Source organism: Solanum pennellii, chromosome 11 (assembly GCF_001406875.1).
Source record: "Solanum pennellii chromosome 11, SPENNV200".
Classification (NCBI taxonomy): Eukaryota; Viridiplantae; Streptophyta; class Magnoliopsida; order Solanales; family Solanaceae; genus Solanum; species Solanum pennellii.
Window position 1 is genome coordinate 1399853 of NC_028647.1, and position 16917 is coordinate 1416769.

Below are 16917 nucleotides of genomic sequence, written 5' to 3' on the forward strand. Positions count from 1 at the left end.
AATTTATGAACTAAAATAAGTGATGAATATTTGTATGGTTATAAATTATTTTACTCAATGTAAAATAAGTATATGATGAATCAAAAAAAGAATTGACATATTTTTATATTTCATAATAATCTAAATCTAAACTTACTACATGATTTATAGTTACACAATTAATATATACTATTCAATGCTTTATCGAAAAAAACCATCTCTATCCACCAAGATGAAAACGACAAAGGTTTGCGTCATTCTACCTTCCTCATATATCGTTTGTGATTGCACTAGGGCATGGCGTGTCAAGCGATATTCCTCCACCGAAAAATAACATTGGATATATTGGTCAAAATTTAATTTTATATATATAAGTGTTGACACCTCTTGATACAAGTTGAAGGTTTAGTATAGTAATTTAGGGGTTACGAAAATTGCTTGATATTGTGTTTTGTAACTTGTATCCATGATCATTATTGCTTCCTTATAACGTTGTTAATAATTGCCAAATATATCTGTTTTGATCTATCAAAAACAATCTTTTTAGAAATTGCTAATTGCTTTAGCTTGAATCGATGTTTTTCCAAAAACAACATCTCTATCTCGAAGATATTGATATCTAAATATAATATAAAGTTGATTCGCTCTGATGCAAATATCAAACATTATAATTTGGGTATAATGTTTGGGTAGCATTGACTAATTAACTCGACAAGTAATTATATTCCTATACTTGTAACGTTTGCTTAGTTTATTTTTACAAATGCAATGTTACGTTCGATTAATTTTTTTGAATTTTTGATTTGATTTTGATACGATCTACTTTGACTATTTCACTTATTTTGATAATGGACCATATAATATAATATAATAATGAATGTAGCAGGAAAAGCCAATTAGTATACGATTCTAGTTGACTTAACACATGTATATACGTAAAAACAATACTAATGTTATTTTACAAAATAAACTAATGAAATATATCGGCGGCCACAGAGACGGCGGATAACGCAGTGGATGATACGTACTTGAAAATAAGCAGATCATAGATAAGTTTTTTCATGCCTTGACTCTCCCTCGGTTCGTTCGGGAATCAGTTATTTTACAAAATAAACTAACGAAATATATCTCCTATAATACGTTTAATAATCTACTCTACTATGATTCTCGACCTTCACATCTTTTATCAAGGGTCATATTATTGATGAACTATAGTTGAGTATATTCTGCATAGTTATTTATTCTGTTAGTTATAAGTGTTCGTTCTATTTTAATTCAAAAAACTTTAAAAATCATATACTCCAATAACTATATACTTTCTAACAACATCACTAGCCATTTTTTTTAAAAGTAAATCTCTACTTTTCTATAATGATTGACAAATATGTCAACTCAATCTAACCTTTACAATAAAGTTATTCAAATGTCATTAAAACCTAATTAGTTTTCCACCATCAATATAGATATTGATGAGTAATTAATTGAGATGTGTCTTGTTTCATTTTTTCTTCATTTTACTCAAACTTAATCCAAGTTAACTGGATCCCAATTTTAATTAAATAACATCTAAAGAAAAAGATTGGAAGGTAACATTGTCTGCCAATAAATTCAAATAATTTATAATGGATGTCACATGGGGGCTTTATATATCATTAAGAATTAATTTAAAAGATAATTTAACTTACCAAGAGAAGATTATTATGCATTTGCCAAACCAATTAATTTAGTTTTTTTTTTCCTGGATTTGACAGTTGTTAATTAATCACATAGAATTAGGCCTTAAAAACAATTTTATTATGTGTTTATACAGACATATGTCACCTAGTCAAACTACACAGCAAAAATTGAGGGGAGCTATAAGTGTGATTAATTAATATTAAGTTAATTAATTAAAATTATAGTAAGTGTACTTTGTTTAGAAAATTGTGTTTGACTATTGCCTCTTAGCATTAACCATCTAACATGATCTTGACTCTCAATAAATATTGGTATCTGTGTGCTTCATTAATTCAGATTCAATAAAAATCGTAAATCTTATTCAAGAAGCTAGACACACTTCTTTGTCATGATTTTTTTTATATTATTAAAACTCGAATATAGGATATGATCTTCGATTAATGCGTAGAATTATCCTACACATTCCTAAGACCTCGTAATCTTCGATAATGCCTGCTTATCAAAGTATATAGATGTGTATACGCATTAATAACTTATAAGATACGTAATCTAAAGTTAAATAAAAAAAATTCTCATATTTACATCCTCTCAATTTCGAATAATAATTTTTCTAAGAAAAAAAGAGATTTTTCGTAAAATTCGACCTAAATAAAATTGTACTTATCATTTATCAACCATACGAAAAGGTAATAGACTTTTCAAAAAGTGAAGAAAAAGCATTTTACAGCTTTTCATAATACAAAATAATCCATTAAAAATTTAATGGTTGTTTTTTTGTCAACTTCCAGCTCAAAGGCGGAAAGTTGTCTGGAAAATCTGAAATATGTATTATTCCATTTTAATTTATTTATTTTATTTTAATTTAATATAAATTTTTTACAAAATTAAAAAAAAGCTAATTATACGATTTTATATTTAAGATATTTAAATTAAAACATTCTTGTCAATTGTTTAAAAAAAAAAAAAAAGATTGTGGAAACTTTATTGTGGTCTAGAGTCATCCTCTAGTCTCTTTGCCATTAGAGAATATGTTGTAGTTTAAAACCCTTTTTGTACTATTAAATTTAATAATAATAATTGAAGATTTTATGTTATAATCAAATATAAAGTGAATCATATATATACTATAATTTTTGCTACTTGGAAAAGACAGGAATTTAATAAATGCATTCCACCGATAATTAAAAAAAAAAACTTGAGTAATGATCATGCAAGAAATGAAATTTTAATTCTCTGAACGCGTGATGTGTGCGCGTTAGATATATCTTCCGACCCCTGTTACAAATAAAAAAATTTGATATTTTAATAGAGAAAAGTAAAAAGATGATCATTATCTTTTGAATTACGAATCACGAGGCATGGATCCTTGGAGATTTATCGATTAAAAGTTAGAGTATATTTGAACTCGATTATTAACGAAAAACAAATCGATTTTGTTTTACATAATTCAATAACAAATTTAAATGTTCTACAATTTTGATTGATATTTGAGAGGCCCACTTTAGTTAGAGCCCAAGTTTCAGAACTATGGATCTTATTGGGCTTTATATAGTCCAGTTAGTTAATGGGCTGCTTTGTTACTCAGGATTCAATCCATCCTAATTTTCACGTCGAAGATTTTCCTACATATACGGAAAATTAAAAAAATATGTCATCGAATTTTAAGACAAGTTTTCAGTCAAAATCCTCAAAAAAAATGGCAAGGATTATGAAGTGATAATTTTTGTCCCAATATTTTAACTTCTCATTCAAAATGTTATTGAAACTTAAAAAATTATAGGAAAATTACGCGTATAAGCAAATATATACTGGTTAATTTTTATTTTTATTATTTCTTACTCAATGACATTGTTTTTAACATAGCTATAGTTTGAATAAATTACGATTCACAGCTTGATTTTTGATATAATTACGTCGCTTTTCTTCTCACCTCCTCTCTTTCGCCTCCCTCCTCTTTTATACAAATACAAATTAGGCATATAAATATATAATTATATGAAAGATATACAAATACAATTCGCCTCTTTCTATTCTCTGACCTCTCTCTTAATCTCGCTGTCAGATATTCAAAAACATATGTATACCAGTTACATATATACAATTATCCGACAAATATTCATATAGTCATTTCGTATTTACTTTACTACAACTTACGAGAAAACCTCACTTTTATCAATTATTTTATAATTCCAATTAGTACAATCCTTTTAAATAAATAAAATATGTGAACTTAGTCAAAGCCTTATCCACATTAAATATTTAAATATTATTCCAATTATTAAAAAGTATATATTAGTTTTATGGTCCACACGGATTAAGCATGTTCCTTTATATTACCACCTAAAATAACCACCACCACAATTTTTTTTAAAATTTTTTAATAAATAAATGACGTGGCAAGATCTTCTTATCCAAATCTCTGGTTTGAGGCTGCTGCAGCCAAGTGGCTAACACGTGTCAATAACTGGCACATCCACGTGTACAACTTTTTTTTTAGTTTTTTAAAATAATAAAAACAGAGAATTTTTCCAGTTTTTTTCTCGAATGAATGAAGGAGATTGGTTGTGGCAATTATATTAAAATGACAATGGATTTTTTTTTCTAATTTCTCATTCGAAAAATTAAAAATAGAGTTAAAAAAGAAATCTCTCGTTCAACGCTTAAAATGCTACAAATAAAAATTCTCAATTAAATTAGAGAAAAATACGAATCGATTAAATGTGTGAGACTGAAGACTCATAGTACCTATCAAGAGGACTATGCAACGAGAGATGAAGAGAAAGAAAAAGAAGCAGGTTAAACTCTGGAATAAAACGAAATAACTATCGACTGTTTCAAATGTGTATTCAGTATTTATATTAGATTCGTTTAAATTAATAAATTATTGTTAGACAAATTTTATCAATGGTATTTGGTAAAACACTTTCTTATATAATAATTAAGAATGAAAAAATATTTATCGCGATGAAAATCGGGTAAAAGCGTGTGTTCAACCGTCACACGGCATTCGTGGTGTCAACATCCTCAAACTCAATGTGGACAAATGTTACTAATAAAATGTAGGTAACAACTTGAATTTTTTTTAACAAAAAGACAAATAAGTATATTATATTAATTAATGAAAGTACGATGTACAATGTTGTACAATTTTTATTTTTTAAAAAAGTTTTTTCATTATATTCTGTATTTATGCTAAAAGTTGGTTAATATAAGTTTATATAGCTAAGATTTATATTTTGAATCGTTTAATTAAGAATAAATTATCTTAAAATTAGCAATTATAGTTCTTCATTTAACAATTGATTAATAGTACAATATTTATAATATTGAAGGTGGTGTTTGGAGTGTTGAGTTTGTAAATTCGACTTTCCATAGTTTATTTTTTTGTAAAAGAATGTTTATTTGAATGTGAACTTTATATATATTCCAATTTCAATTTTAGATAATTTTAAATTAAATAATATCTTGTATTTAAATATTGACTCGAGATATTTTTTCTATTCCTTGTCGAGCGGGAAGAACCTTGACTTTAAGTTAGCTTAGTCTCATTACTCACATTTTTTTCTTGATAACCATCCTTTTTCTTTTAGAAACTTTTAGAAAAAATAAAAATAAAATTGTAAGACAAGACAATAAAAATTCAAATAATCGATCAACTAAACTATTACAATTTTTTCTCATATTTGGATTTTAGTGAAATAATAATGTGTCATAAAATGGAAGTGAGTAGAGATTTGTGTGATATCATCTAAAGATTAGATTATTTTTTTATTGTTATTTTTATTATTTTAACTATTTGAGTTGTGTAATATATTTAATCGTTTTGACAAGATATTTGAGTGATATCATCATAAGATTATAATATTATTTTTTAACTCTTAGAATTGCAAAATAAATATAATTATATTTTGTTTATGTGCGTTCTTCTATCAACAGAAATAGTTAAAGTTCATTTCATAGATATCCAAATCCAATGTACTGTTTTTTTAAAGTTTGCTCAATAGTAGTCACTTAGATACTCATTTTCGAATCGACTAATTTAAATTTATGTAATATAACTTTAATTTGAGATAAAAATTATTTCTTATAAAAGTAATTTTGTTTTATGAATTTAAATATAACACTTTTAAAAAACCAAAATATAAAAAAGATATTTATTATCTAATTGACCTTATTATAAATAAAACGAACGGAAATATTCATGCAAGAATATCTTAAAAAAGTTCTGCGTCAAATGTTTGTTTCATAATCATTTTAAAGTTCAACTAATTATACGTACCTATAAGTTTTAATTTGATTCTACCTCACCAAATATTATTTTTAATGTCTGTTTTGAAATTTAATTAATTGAAATCGAGCTTAAAATTTCACAAAATAAATTTTTCCCTATCAAAACAAGACTTCATTTCAAAAGATTGAAATTGACATATATTTAATTAATAATCAAAAATATTTATCATTCTATCACAATTTTCTGTCAACTAAAAAATATCTCAATAAATACTATTTTTTTTTTAAAATCTTTTTACTCGATCTTTGATATTTATATTAAAATTAACATCCAAATCGTAGATCGCAGGCTCATTATAAGAGCAATGCTCCTAACCATTTTTTTATATATTCAAAATTTAATTTCAAATCATTATTTTTATGTTCAAAATTTAAATTCGAAACAAAATAACAAAAATTCCATAGTTAAAGCTTAGTGTACTATATATTTGGATAGGACACTATCTATGTGGGTTCCAATAAGAAAAAGACTTCATATATTAATTATTGTATATATGTAATGTTGGATAAGAGTTTGGTGGAAAAAAATTTCACTTTTTATTTTTTAATTTTTTATTTCTTCTGCCGACTTTGGTATTATTAATTTTGAAGAATCCTATAAAAAGTTTTATCCATTTGCTTTTTTGAAAAGCCAACTCAAATTGGTAATAAATAATTTATTAACGAAATGTGTTTTGGAAAAAGTAAAATTATTCACATTCATTATGCATATCTTATATTATTACAATTATTCATTTTAAAAAATACTTATTAATTTATAAAATTAATTATCAACAATAAATAAAGGGGACAACTAAAATATGGAAATAGCAAAAATAAATAAAATAATTATAATTTTAAAAACCAACAAAAGAAGTGCTAGATTTGGGATAAAGGCAATATTTGATATATCTCATAAAATCTATTAAGATAGATATTTTATACCATAATTAATATACGAAGAACAAAGGAATAAAATAGATTTTCCATCAATTCACAACTTTCTTTTACGAATCTATTAATGTTTATTCTAATTTAATCACGTAATTTTGCCTAGGTTTTGGAATATTATTTGGAGTTCTTTTTTTCCTTTAATATTTTACTTTCTTCGTGTAAGTTTGAGTTTTGAATTGAATCGAGTTTTTTAATTGAATCTTTATTCATTAGATTTATAGAAGAGTTCTTTTTATTAGAAAAGATTCATTATATATAGTTAAATGTTTAATATTAGATTTTTCACTGTTAATGTTAGTGATTACAAATATATTGTTAAACGAGCTAACTTATTATATATAGACAAACACTAATTTACTAGGCAACGCTCCTCCCTTATCTGCATTGAGGAACTCTTTAACGACTTTAGGAAGAGATATTGGGATATGTGACTGGGTGGTCGTTTTTAGCTCGTCTGCTACCTTGTTTGCGTGACGAAAGTATGATGAAACACTTAATTTTTTAAAATGTTGGTATTTTCCGAATATATGATTTTGTATTAGTATCGCAAAACTTTAGTAACGTCTGTGTTTTAAAAAAGGATAGTTAAACTATTTTTTTGAAATAGGTAATAATTATATGACTATATGTGAAATTATCCCTAAATTTTATTTATTTTTTATTTTGACAACAAAATTTACCCTATATTTAATCGAATGCATTTTATTTATTTTCCAAAGAGCCCCTCCATGAATTAAGTAGAAAATAATCCTAAAAATTCTCTAATACACACCAATTAGAAATAAAGTTCTATCAATACCAAAATATGATGCACTATTATTAATTTTTTTTCAAATAATTTTGGTGTCCAAGTAAACTGAAATAACTCTATCATTTTTATTTTATTAAAATTTAAATTCAAATCATTTTATCATTCCTTCAATTTCTCTTTAAAAATTAAATGTTTCATGATTTTCGATTTACATATTAATTTATTAATCACCAGGTCAAGATCATAAAAAATTCACATTTTTGTCACATCAAATCCTTGACAAGTATTCCCAATTTCTTGTTCACTTTAAAATTAACAACTACAACTATAATGATAAACCAATAGAAGTCAACTATTGCAACAACAATAATTAGTAATGAGTTATAGGTCAACATATATTATTGGTATAAATTAAATGTATCTAATTAGCTTCTATTTTAATATTAGGTTTAGGATGTCCATGATTGTCTTTAATGTGTATTACTAGTTATTATCTCAAAACTTGAATAATTATGTGTCATATGATTATTGGATATCAACGAAAGATAGTAGATTAATTAAAATCGAATAAAAATATATAAGTATGTGTTTTTAAAATTGAAATACTTAATCATAGGCAAGTTTAAATATGTTTATACGTTATGCCTTGATAAAAAACTTGGCAACTATAACTTATGATCCGGTGATTCCAGTGCGAGTTTTCTATGTAATAAGTATTATTGTAATCTTTATTCCTTAGGGCCAAATATAAATTCGAAATAGTCAGGTCCAAGATAAATATCAAGTGAATTGTGATGGATAAGAATTCTTTTAAATTTAATCAAAGGTTTTATGTTTAAACTTTTTGAGCATAAAAAGAAATAGGTTAAGAGTGTTATCCTTAAAATGAACTCCGCAATATGACATAATTCGCATTTGAATTGAAATATAAATATTGAACTTATATAAAACATAATTTAACCTCGTAGAAAAAGATCAAATGAATACGATTTAGAAAGAGTAAATTACATTTGGTGAATGTTTAATGAATTCCAAATTAAGAGTATAAATCTATTTGAAATGGATAATTAGTTTTTATTTATAATTTTAAAAGAAAAGTAAAATCATGGTGACTTTTAGATAATTTATTTTTGAAAAAACCCTAACTCCTAGAGTTAAACATTTTTGTTTGGATTGAAGAAGGACTTATACTAGTCTTCTTGTAAATGATGGACTCACTAAATAAGTAAAATAACACATTTTCTTTCACTTGAATAATTTAATTATTGTCTAATCACTTGAATAAACTTGTTTAAAAACTATTTATCAATATATTCGACTCATTAAACAACAAATTAAAAAATATCATTCTCAATATATTAAAAATATTTTTAACCTCCCCAAATATAGTATTAATAAAATTCATCATTTTTTAGAATTTCCCAATTAGAATATTTGATGTCACTTCTATTTGTGGCCACACCAAATATAGTAAAAAACGTGACAAAATTGTACACTCAAATCTTAATAAATTTAATTTGCCCCTACCCCACTAAATAAAGTTTAATAAAATTTATTTGCCTCCACCAATAGTTAACCAACTCCTATTTGCCAAATACTTCTAAAATTTTGAATTTTATTTTATCGATTTTAAATTATCTATTGTGATTTTTAATAATAATTATATAAATTTATTTATTATTTTAAAAATTTAAGTTTAATTTCTGTTAATTCTACTCTTAGTAGTTATCGTTATTCAAGTTTATAAATATCAAAAATAAAAATGATGTTATGATTGTTCAATTACAAATAAAAAAAATGAAATAAATTCTCAATATACTTTTATGTAATTATTTTTGATTTGAGATATTTTTCTTAAAAGATTATAAAATGACAATTCAACTAGGAGTATATCAATTTTTCTCAATACTTTAAATAACTATAGTTAATCATAGAAGTAAAATCAAAGTTTAAGTGATATATTATATCTATATATCTTAAATTGATCAAGTAAAAATAAATATATCATGTTTATATATTCAATTAAAATATCTACGTTTAATATAGGTGAAAAATAATAGTATTTCTCAGGAAAGTTATAATGAGAGAATATTTTACTATGATATTTGTATTTATTGATATAAGAGGTAAAGAATAATAATTTTTTTTCTTTCATACGTTAAAAAGGATAAAATAATAAAATATATTACGAAACTATATAAAACATGAAAGAAAATAGTAGTACAAAAAAAAGAGGAAATTCTTAGTTCTTATTTATTCACCGAAATACAAATACGTTTGTAATAATTTTTTTTAATATAATGAACAAGTAAATAACGAAAAAATATAATTTTTTTAATTTAAAAAATAATTTTTTCCTATATATATACTAGGATGGATTGGGTCATTTTAACCAAATAAAAAAGCCTCTTTAAATTCCTCACCAAAAACCCTTAATTTTTTTTTTTCAAATTTATTTTTAAATTGAATTCCTAATAAGAAGGATGATGTATCCGGCGAACAATCGGTGGCTAATCGGCGAATCACCGGCGATGATTCATCCAAATTCAACGTGGACGAGATTTGAAGACAAGTTATTTGAACAAGCTCTAGTTATGTACTCTGAAAACGATATTGAACGGTGGCAGAAAATTGCTAATCATGTTCCGGGAAGGACGCCGGAAGATGTTATGGCTCACTATGATGCACTTGTTCATGATGTTTTTGAGATTGATTCAGGGAGAGTAGAGCCGCCGAGTTATCCTGATGATTTGTTTGATTGGGAATCGGATTGTAAAACTAACCAGATCTCATTTGGGACGAACAAAAAACATGAAGTTGAGAGGAAAAAGGGAACTCCATGGACTGAAGAAGAACACAGGTTTGTTTTTTTGAAGTTCTGTTTATAGGTTTTGATGTGAATTTTGGAAACAGGGGTTCTAGGGGTTTGAATTTTTGGGAATTTTTTCTGTGTTGTAAAAATTATTTGGATTATTTTGACTTTGCACGGAATTTAAGAAAAGATACACTTTTGAATCTTTGTGGTGATAAATTAACGTATGTCAAATTTTCGAAAATGTCGTTAATCTTATGGTCTTAAATATGCGCAAAAATGAGATTAAGCAGTTGCTCGAAAAGGTAATCTTTTTTAGTTGTGCAACACTTTGCAATATGTCAAATTTTTGAAAATGTTCTTTAATCCTATGGTCTTAAATATGCCAAACGAAAAGTGAGATTAAACAGTTGCTCAGAAAGGTAATCTTTTTAATTTGTGTAACACTTAGCAAATTGTTCAAATGATAGAGTGGATAGTGAGTACTGTATAAGTATTTGCAAATTGTTCAAATGATAGAGTGGATAGTGAGTACTGTATAAGTATTAGTAGTAGTAGTTGTGTAATCTATCTTTGTTGAACTGATCCAAATAGAATGAAATGGATTGTATTTCGATCCGACTTGCTTGAAATTAAGGCGTAGTTAATGATTGTTGTGTGAACAATTTAGGACGACAATAACATATCTAGTGAAATTCCATGAGTGGGGTCGGGAGAGGATAGAGTGTATGCAACAGACCTTATCCCTATCTCATAGAGACAAAAGACATTTCTGATTAAGTGGCAAATATAGGTGAGTTTGGTCCGGGCGTGGACATTTTCTTTTACAGATGGAGACATTTAGCATCCTAATAAATAAGTTGATTGAGTGTTTATGATAAGCATTGACAAGTTCTTATTGTTTATTACTAACTTCTTTGAATGAAGTTAAAAGGTTTTTGACTACCCGTGGTACGGCTAATATAGTTGTAGAAAATGAAGTTATATGAAAAACTTTGTTGAATTCTTCTTCATTGTGTTAGGTGGTATTTGTCACACATAAAAAATATATAGTACTAATAGATCTAATTTATATTATTCGAGTCTCGAGATATAGTTGACTTCATAAGATAGTTGGAATTGTTATTTGTTTGGATTTGATGCTGACTTAGAAAACAATGGTTTTTTGGTCATAGGTTATTCCTTATTGGGCTGGATAAATATGGGAAGGGTGATTGGAGAAGCATTTCAAGAAATGTAGTGGTGACGAGGACACCGACACAGGTGGCCAGTCATGCTCAAAAATACTACCTTAGACAGCAGTCGATGAAGAAAGAACGTAAAAGGTCAAGCATACATGACATTACCACTGCAGTGGATACAAAGATAGTGCCACCTCAAAACAGTCTTCAGAATCAAGGAGGGTATCAGAATTTCAACTTTCCCATGTAGAGAAACATGAAGACTAGGAATATGTGTAAATATTATGGTCATATGTAATCGATGTGTTCCAACTTGTATAGTTTATTGTTTCTAGCTTACAGTTGATTTAGACGATTACCTAGTGAATAGAAGCTTAGTTGATAGTCTCAGTTACTGCACGTGCTGAATCGTTGTACTTATGGATGGCATAAGTCGCACAACACGTGAAGGTTTACATGTAATTAAACAGAGTTTTAAGGGAAATCATTGGCGTTTTGGTTCCAGAACTAGTTTATGTTAAGTTTGTGCTTTATTTCTGGAAGTTTAAGTATTGGTGCCTTTCATCCCCGTTTTGCTACGGATGGGATCTAATCTTGATTTGATGCTTTAGTTCTTTTTTCTTCTAATCTTTGTTTTCAGCATTTGAGTTTACTCTTTTTTCACTTGTGTATGGTGTGCCCTTGTTGTTCTGGAGGACGCTACCAGCCAAGCGTTGGACTGGATGATCAAAAGGTTGCTATCATCGCCTCCAGACAGAAGAGTAAGTTACCTCGCACCATTTTACTGACTCTATCAATAGGTAGTCCTGTATTTGCTTTGTAGATTGATGTAACTTAGTAATCATTTCGAAGTACCATACCTGTTTTATGTTTGACGTTTTGAACATACAGAACACATTCTCGTTTGATCATCAGTATACTGAACCGGTATCTTTGTAGTGGTTGGTGATTGTTCTTTCATTTCATCAAGTTGATAATAGTGCCTTCGTAGGCTAATGATTTGGACGCAAAGATGATCTGAAATTTATGTGTTTCTACTTATGGAATCCTGCGTCGTTCTAGAGATCCTTACTTTGATGTTATGTTTTCACTGTTTTAAGTCACCAGAAGAAAGAACTACTGATAGTTAACCTGTCTGTTTGAGGTACAAAAGACACCATTGGGTTATTTGGAGAAAGAAGGAACAACAAATGATTTGAACGACATACCCATATTGCGTGTACGTAGACCTTATCCTGCCTTTAGCGGATAGAGAGTTGTTTTCGAGGACTCTCAGATCAAGAAAACTAAAACTAAAATTATAAGTGGCCTAAAAGATCAATACTCCTTTGAACATTATATTGCATTTGTATGCTTTGCTCAAGAATTACCACACACCAATAGTATTTTTTTTCGATTTCTCAGCCGGTGTTTGATTAGTCTCGATTAATCTGGATTCGTGCCACGTTTTAGTGATAACAGATGGTCAGCAATTGCAGCTGCTGCTAGTGAAAGTCAGACTGCTATGCTTTCTTTTTGTTAAAATTACTTTTTCAAACCTGAAACACTGCTAATAAATGGAATGACTTTGACTGGCACAATGGATCTTTTAGACACACATCTATGTAAAATAGTTGAGTGTAGTGTATGTATCTGTCAGTTTATTGCTTGAGATGGAGTATGTATTCATTAATTTATCTTGGTATTGCCCACTAAATTCAAAGCTAGCAACTCTGATCTCACTGTTTGCATGCTAGTATTGACCTTTTTTTAAAAAAAATCTATCGATAAAAGTGCAACACGTGATGTGTGGGTAGAGGCATGGCACTGGTTAACACTTGTCACAAATAAAAGCTTGGTGTTTAAGCGAAGAATGGTAGAAAGACTAACACGTCAGTTGTTATAGTGATTGGTAGTTACTAGTAATTGAACTCGGTGTAATCCTATAAGTGTCGGTGTAATCCTATAAGTGAGGTCTGTATACGCATTCTGACTCCTATGGAAGTCAACCCATCAATTGTGTACTTTTCTTCTCTTGATCCCTCTTCCCCCCTCTTATCTCTTTGCTATGGAAGTCAACATATGACCTTGTCAACAACTTGCTAATAAATATATGTAGACCGTAAGCCATAACACATTTAACACTTTGGAACCAAAGTAGATTTTACAACAACATATCCAGTGTAATTTCACAGATAAGGTCGTGGGAGTATAGAGCGTTCGAATCTTACTTTTACCTCCAGAGAGCTTGTTTCCGGAAGACTCTTAGCTTTAAAATAGGTTTTGTTGATGTAAAACCATAACAAACTACCAAATAATTTTCTCCAAAACAAAAGTTTCAACACTTGCAAAAACACAACAAAAAAAATAAAAGACTTAAAAAATGATAGTAGTACAATATGTGGGAACAAATGTAGCCTTTTTGACTACAGATTAATCTGAATCTGTAAACTTTCGACATGGTGTATAGAAATGTATCAAGAAATACTAGATTTGAGCCCATAAGTTTACATTACAATGAACGTATCAAATTTTAAATCCTGAATCAGACAACTCTGGAGAGTGATATCAAGGTGTTGTGGTTGCTTCTTTGATCTTTTTAATCGTTTTAACATCTGTCTTAAAAGACTTAGCAAGTACCAATTCACTAATTCCACTATTGAAAATTGATGTTGGCAATGAAACAGTGCCAGGACTAGCACTACCAAGAGCAGCTACACCAACTGCTTTTCTCTTATGATCAAAATTATACTGATAATGTTGTAATCCTTTAGGAAACAGAAAAACATCCCCTGTTTTTAGCCTCTGAGTATACAGAACACCCTTCGTATCGACAAAACCAACCTCTAGTACGCCTTCCAGGAGGAGAAAGAGTCCAGTAGCGCGAGAATGGTAGTGAGGCGGGTTCACAGAACCTGGAGGGAACTGAAGCACAGCTAGTGACACACCTTGACCATTAAGAACTGGAAACTCTGCCTTTGTAGCCTTTGTTGTAGTACATTTATCTACTGGCTTGTGAAATATACCGCGCATCGCGGTGTATGTGAAGTAATTGCCATCAACAGAGGTTTGATTTTCAGGGGACATAAAATCTAAAAGGATGTCTGGATCACTTGCTAGTGTTGTTGTGGATATGACAATTGTAAAAATTGAAATTAGAAGCATTAAGGAAGATTTAGTGGAAATCCAGGCCATGTTTGATTCTTTTGTTTTGATGAACTTTTTTTTCTCTTAGTTGTTAATTTCTTTTGATGATTAACATGTTTATTTATAGTGTGTTTATAAGTAGCATATCAATATTTTTGTATTATTTGGACTTAAAATTGAACAAGTTAGTGGCTGACAAAGTCAAATGATTCATTCAATTGAGCAATTTTTAATATTGTAGGGTATATATTATCAACTGTATTTCAAAAAAGTTTCAAGAATTGTTCAATTTTGAATTAAATTGAATGTGTAAGTTTACCAGAAACAAAATTTGATAGAAAGTTGAGAGGCGCCGCGCTTAATAAATGTGGTGGGATGGATGAGATCGTTATATTTTTAAACGAGAAGGCTGGAATTTGAGCTTTGGAATGAATTTATTATATCAAATGATTTTATTTAAAAGAATTGCTAGGGACATGAAGTAGTAAAGGAAATACTCATGCATAATATTAATAATATATCATCACTAGAAGCCATAGAATCTGTTTTTATTAATGGCATGGTAAAATATTAGTGGATGTATTTTATAAAAATCCATCAAATTTGTGACCATATAGCAACAATTACAACAATAGTGAAATCTTACGAGTGCTGTCTAGGAAAAGTAAACTGTTAATAGACTTTCCGCTACTAGCTAGATAGAGGTAGAGAAACTATTTCCAAAGAATATTGACTCTAAGTGAAGCAAAATTGTGATTATACATGTCTAATCGATAAATATAGTTGCTCATTATCATGTATTAAATAATACGGGTGAATTTAGGATATTGAATACAATAAACTCTATATTTGTATCGAGAAATTCATCAAATGTATGAATTTTATTTATTGCAAATTTAATACCTAAGTAAACTCTTAGATCCAAGAGCTTCAAATCAATAAGTAATTTTATGTAGCAGGTATAAGCATAGCTTTCTTTGATACTTTCTACTTTACCTAACCTTAGTTTTTAATTTCTTGGTTGTTTCAAGAATTATTCAAAAAGTTGCCATGATGAAAAAGAAAGAGTTCTATTGTTCTGAAAAAATTCTTAGTCACACTTGTTATACTAAGTGTTGAACAACCGTGACACAATAAAGGTTGACAGCTCAACGGTTAAGACTATGCAAAAATACCTTTGCATTTCGAATTTGAGCCCCAAATATGATGACACAGCTGGAAAGATCGCTAAAATATGTTACTTGAATGAAACTAAATCTCGTGAAATCATATTGAATATTTAACAGTATATTATATACATGGCTAAGAAACAAATATTTGACTTGTTTATGATCCTCCTTTGTTGCTCGGAACCAACAAGAGGTAGTATAGGAATATTCACATGTTGTTCATCGAAAACGTTTTTTTCCTGATTAATTTATGTGAATGAATCTTGTGAAGGAACCCTTATGGTCTAAATTCCATTTGTAAGACAATATATAGAACATAAAGTTAAGGAGTTTGATATCATGTAATATATGACCAATACATAAAAAAAAATGTAACAATATCCGAAATAGCTTCAAAATATCTTTCACCTCAAAATACCCTTCTCCTCAAACTATATAAGGTCCACACCTACCCTTCTAGTTAACATAAGTATCCATGTGTGTGTTAAATGTCACATAGATGCCACATGAATGCCAATTGTAAACACCAAGCAGACCCCACCACCACATAGATGACTACGGAAAAAGGGTTAAAACTACCCTTAAGCTATTGAAAATAGTTTAAATATACCCTTAAATTATATTTTGATTCAAAAATGCCCTACGATCTAACTATTGAACTACACTTGCCCTTCCGTTTAACAAAAACATTCCTGGCATTAACCTTCTCTCAATACCAACTTGGGTCGAATGGTGAAGTATGTACCTTGTTGAACACGTCTCGCAACTTACAAACTTCCACAAATTTTCGAACTCTACTATTGTCGGAGTCGCAGATTTTCAATGTCTACATAAACCATGAAGGAAGAGCAAATATAATTCTCCCATCTATCAAATAATGATTGTCCACTATTGACTTGACACATCCTTTACAAAATAATAAATAATAAGAGTAATTAATATTACTATGTTATCCTTTGACTTTATTATTTCTCGATTTTCTAAATTAGACTAACTATT

The 16917-nt window shown here is 28.4% G+C and overlaps 2 protein-coding genes across 2 annotated transcripts; one reads left to right on the top strand and one right to left on the bottom strand.

The window, feature by feature from the left end:
- The first annotated feature begins 10020 nt into the window (after positions 1 to 10020).
- On the top strand, positions 10021 to 12130 carry LOC107002938 (transcription factor SRM1-like). Its single transcript, XM_015201149.1, has 2 exons — positions 10021 to 10490; positions 11618 to 12130. The coding sequence occupies exons 1-2, from the start codon at positions 10114 to 10116 to the stop codon at positions 11871 to 11873; spliced, it is 633 nt and encodes a 210-aa protein (XP_015056635.1). The 5' UTR covers positions 10021 to 10113; the 3' UTR covers positions 11874 to 12130.
- Positions 12131 to 13954: 1824 nt separating this feature from the next.
- Positions 13955 to 16123, bottom strand: LOC107002939 (putative germin-like protein 9-2). The gene has a single exon (XM_015201150.2). The coding sequence runs from the start codon at positions 14795 to 14797 to the stop codon at positions 14171 to 14173; it is 627 nt and encodes a 208-aa protein (XP_015056636.1). The 5' UTR covers positions 14798 to 16123; the 3' UTR covers positions 13955 to 14170.
- Between the last annotated feature and the right edge of the window lie 794 nt (positions 16124 to 16917).

Excerpts from the sequence above, each read along its gene's own strand:
- LOC107002938 (XM_015201149.1), top strand. The coding sequence starts at position 10,114 with ATGATGTATCCGGCGAACAATCGGTGGCTAATCGGCGAATCACCGGCG. Across the intron at positions 10,491-11,617 it reads TGGACTGAAGAAGAACACAG|GTTATTCCTTATTGGGCTGG; the intron begins GTTTGTTTTTTT and ends TTTTGGTCATAG.
- LOC107002939 (XM_015201150.2), bottom strand. The coding sequence starts at position 14,797 with ATGGCCTGGATTTCCACTAAATCTTCCTTAATGCTTCTAATTTCAATT.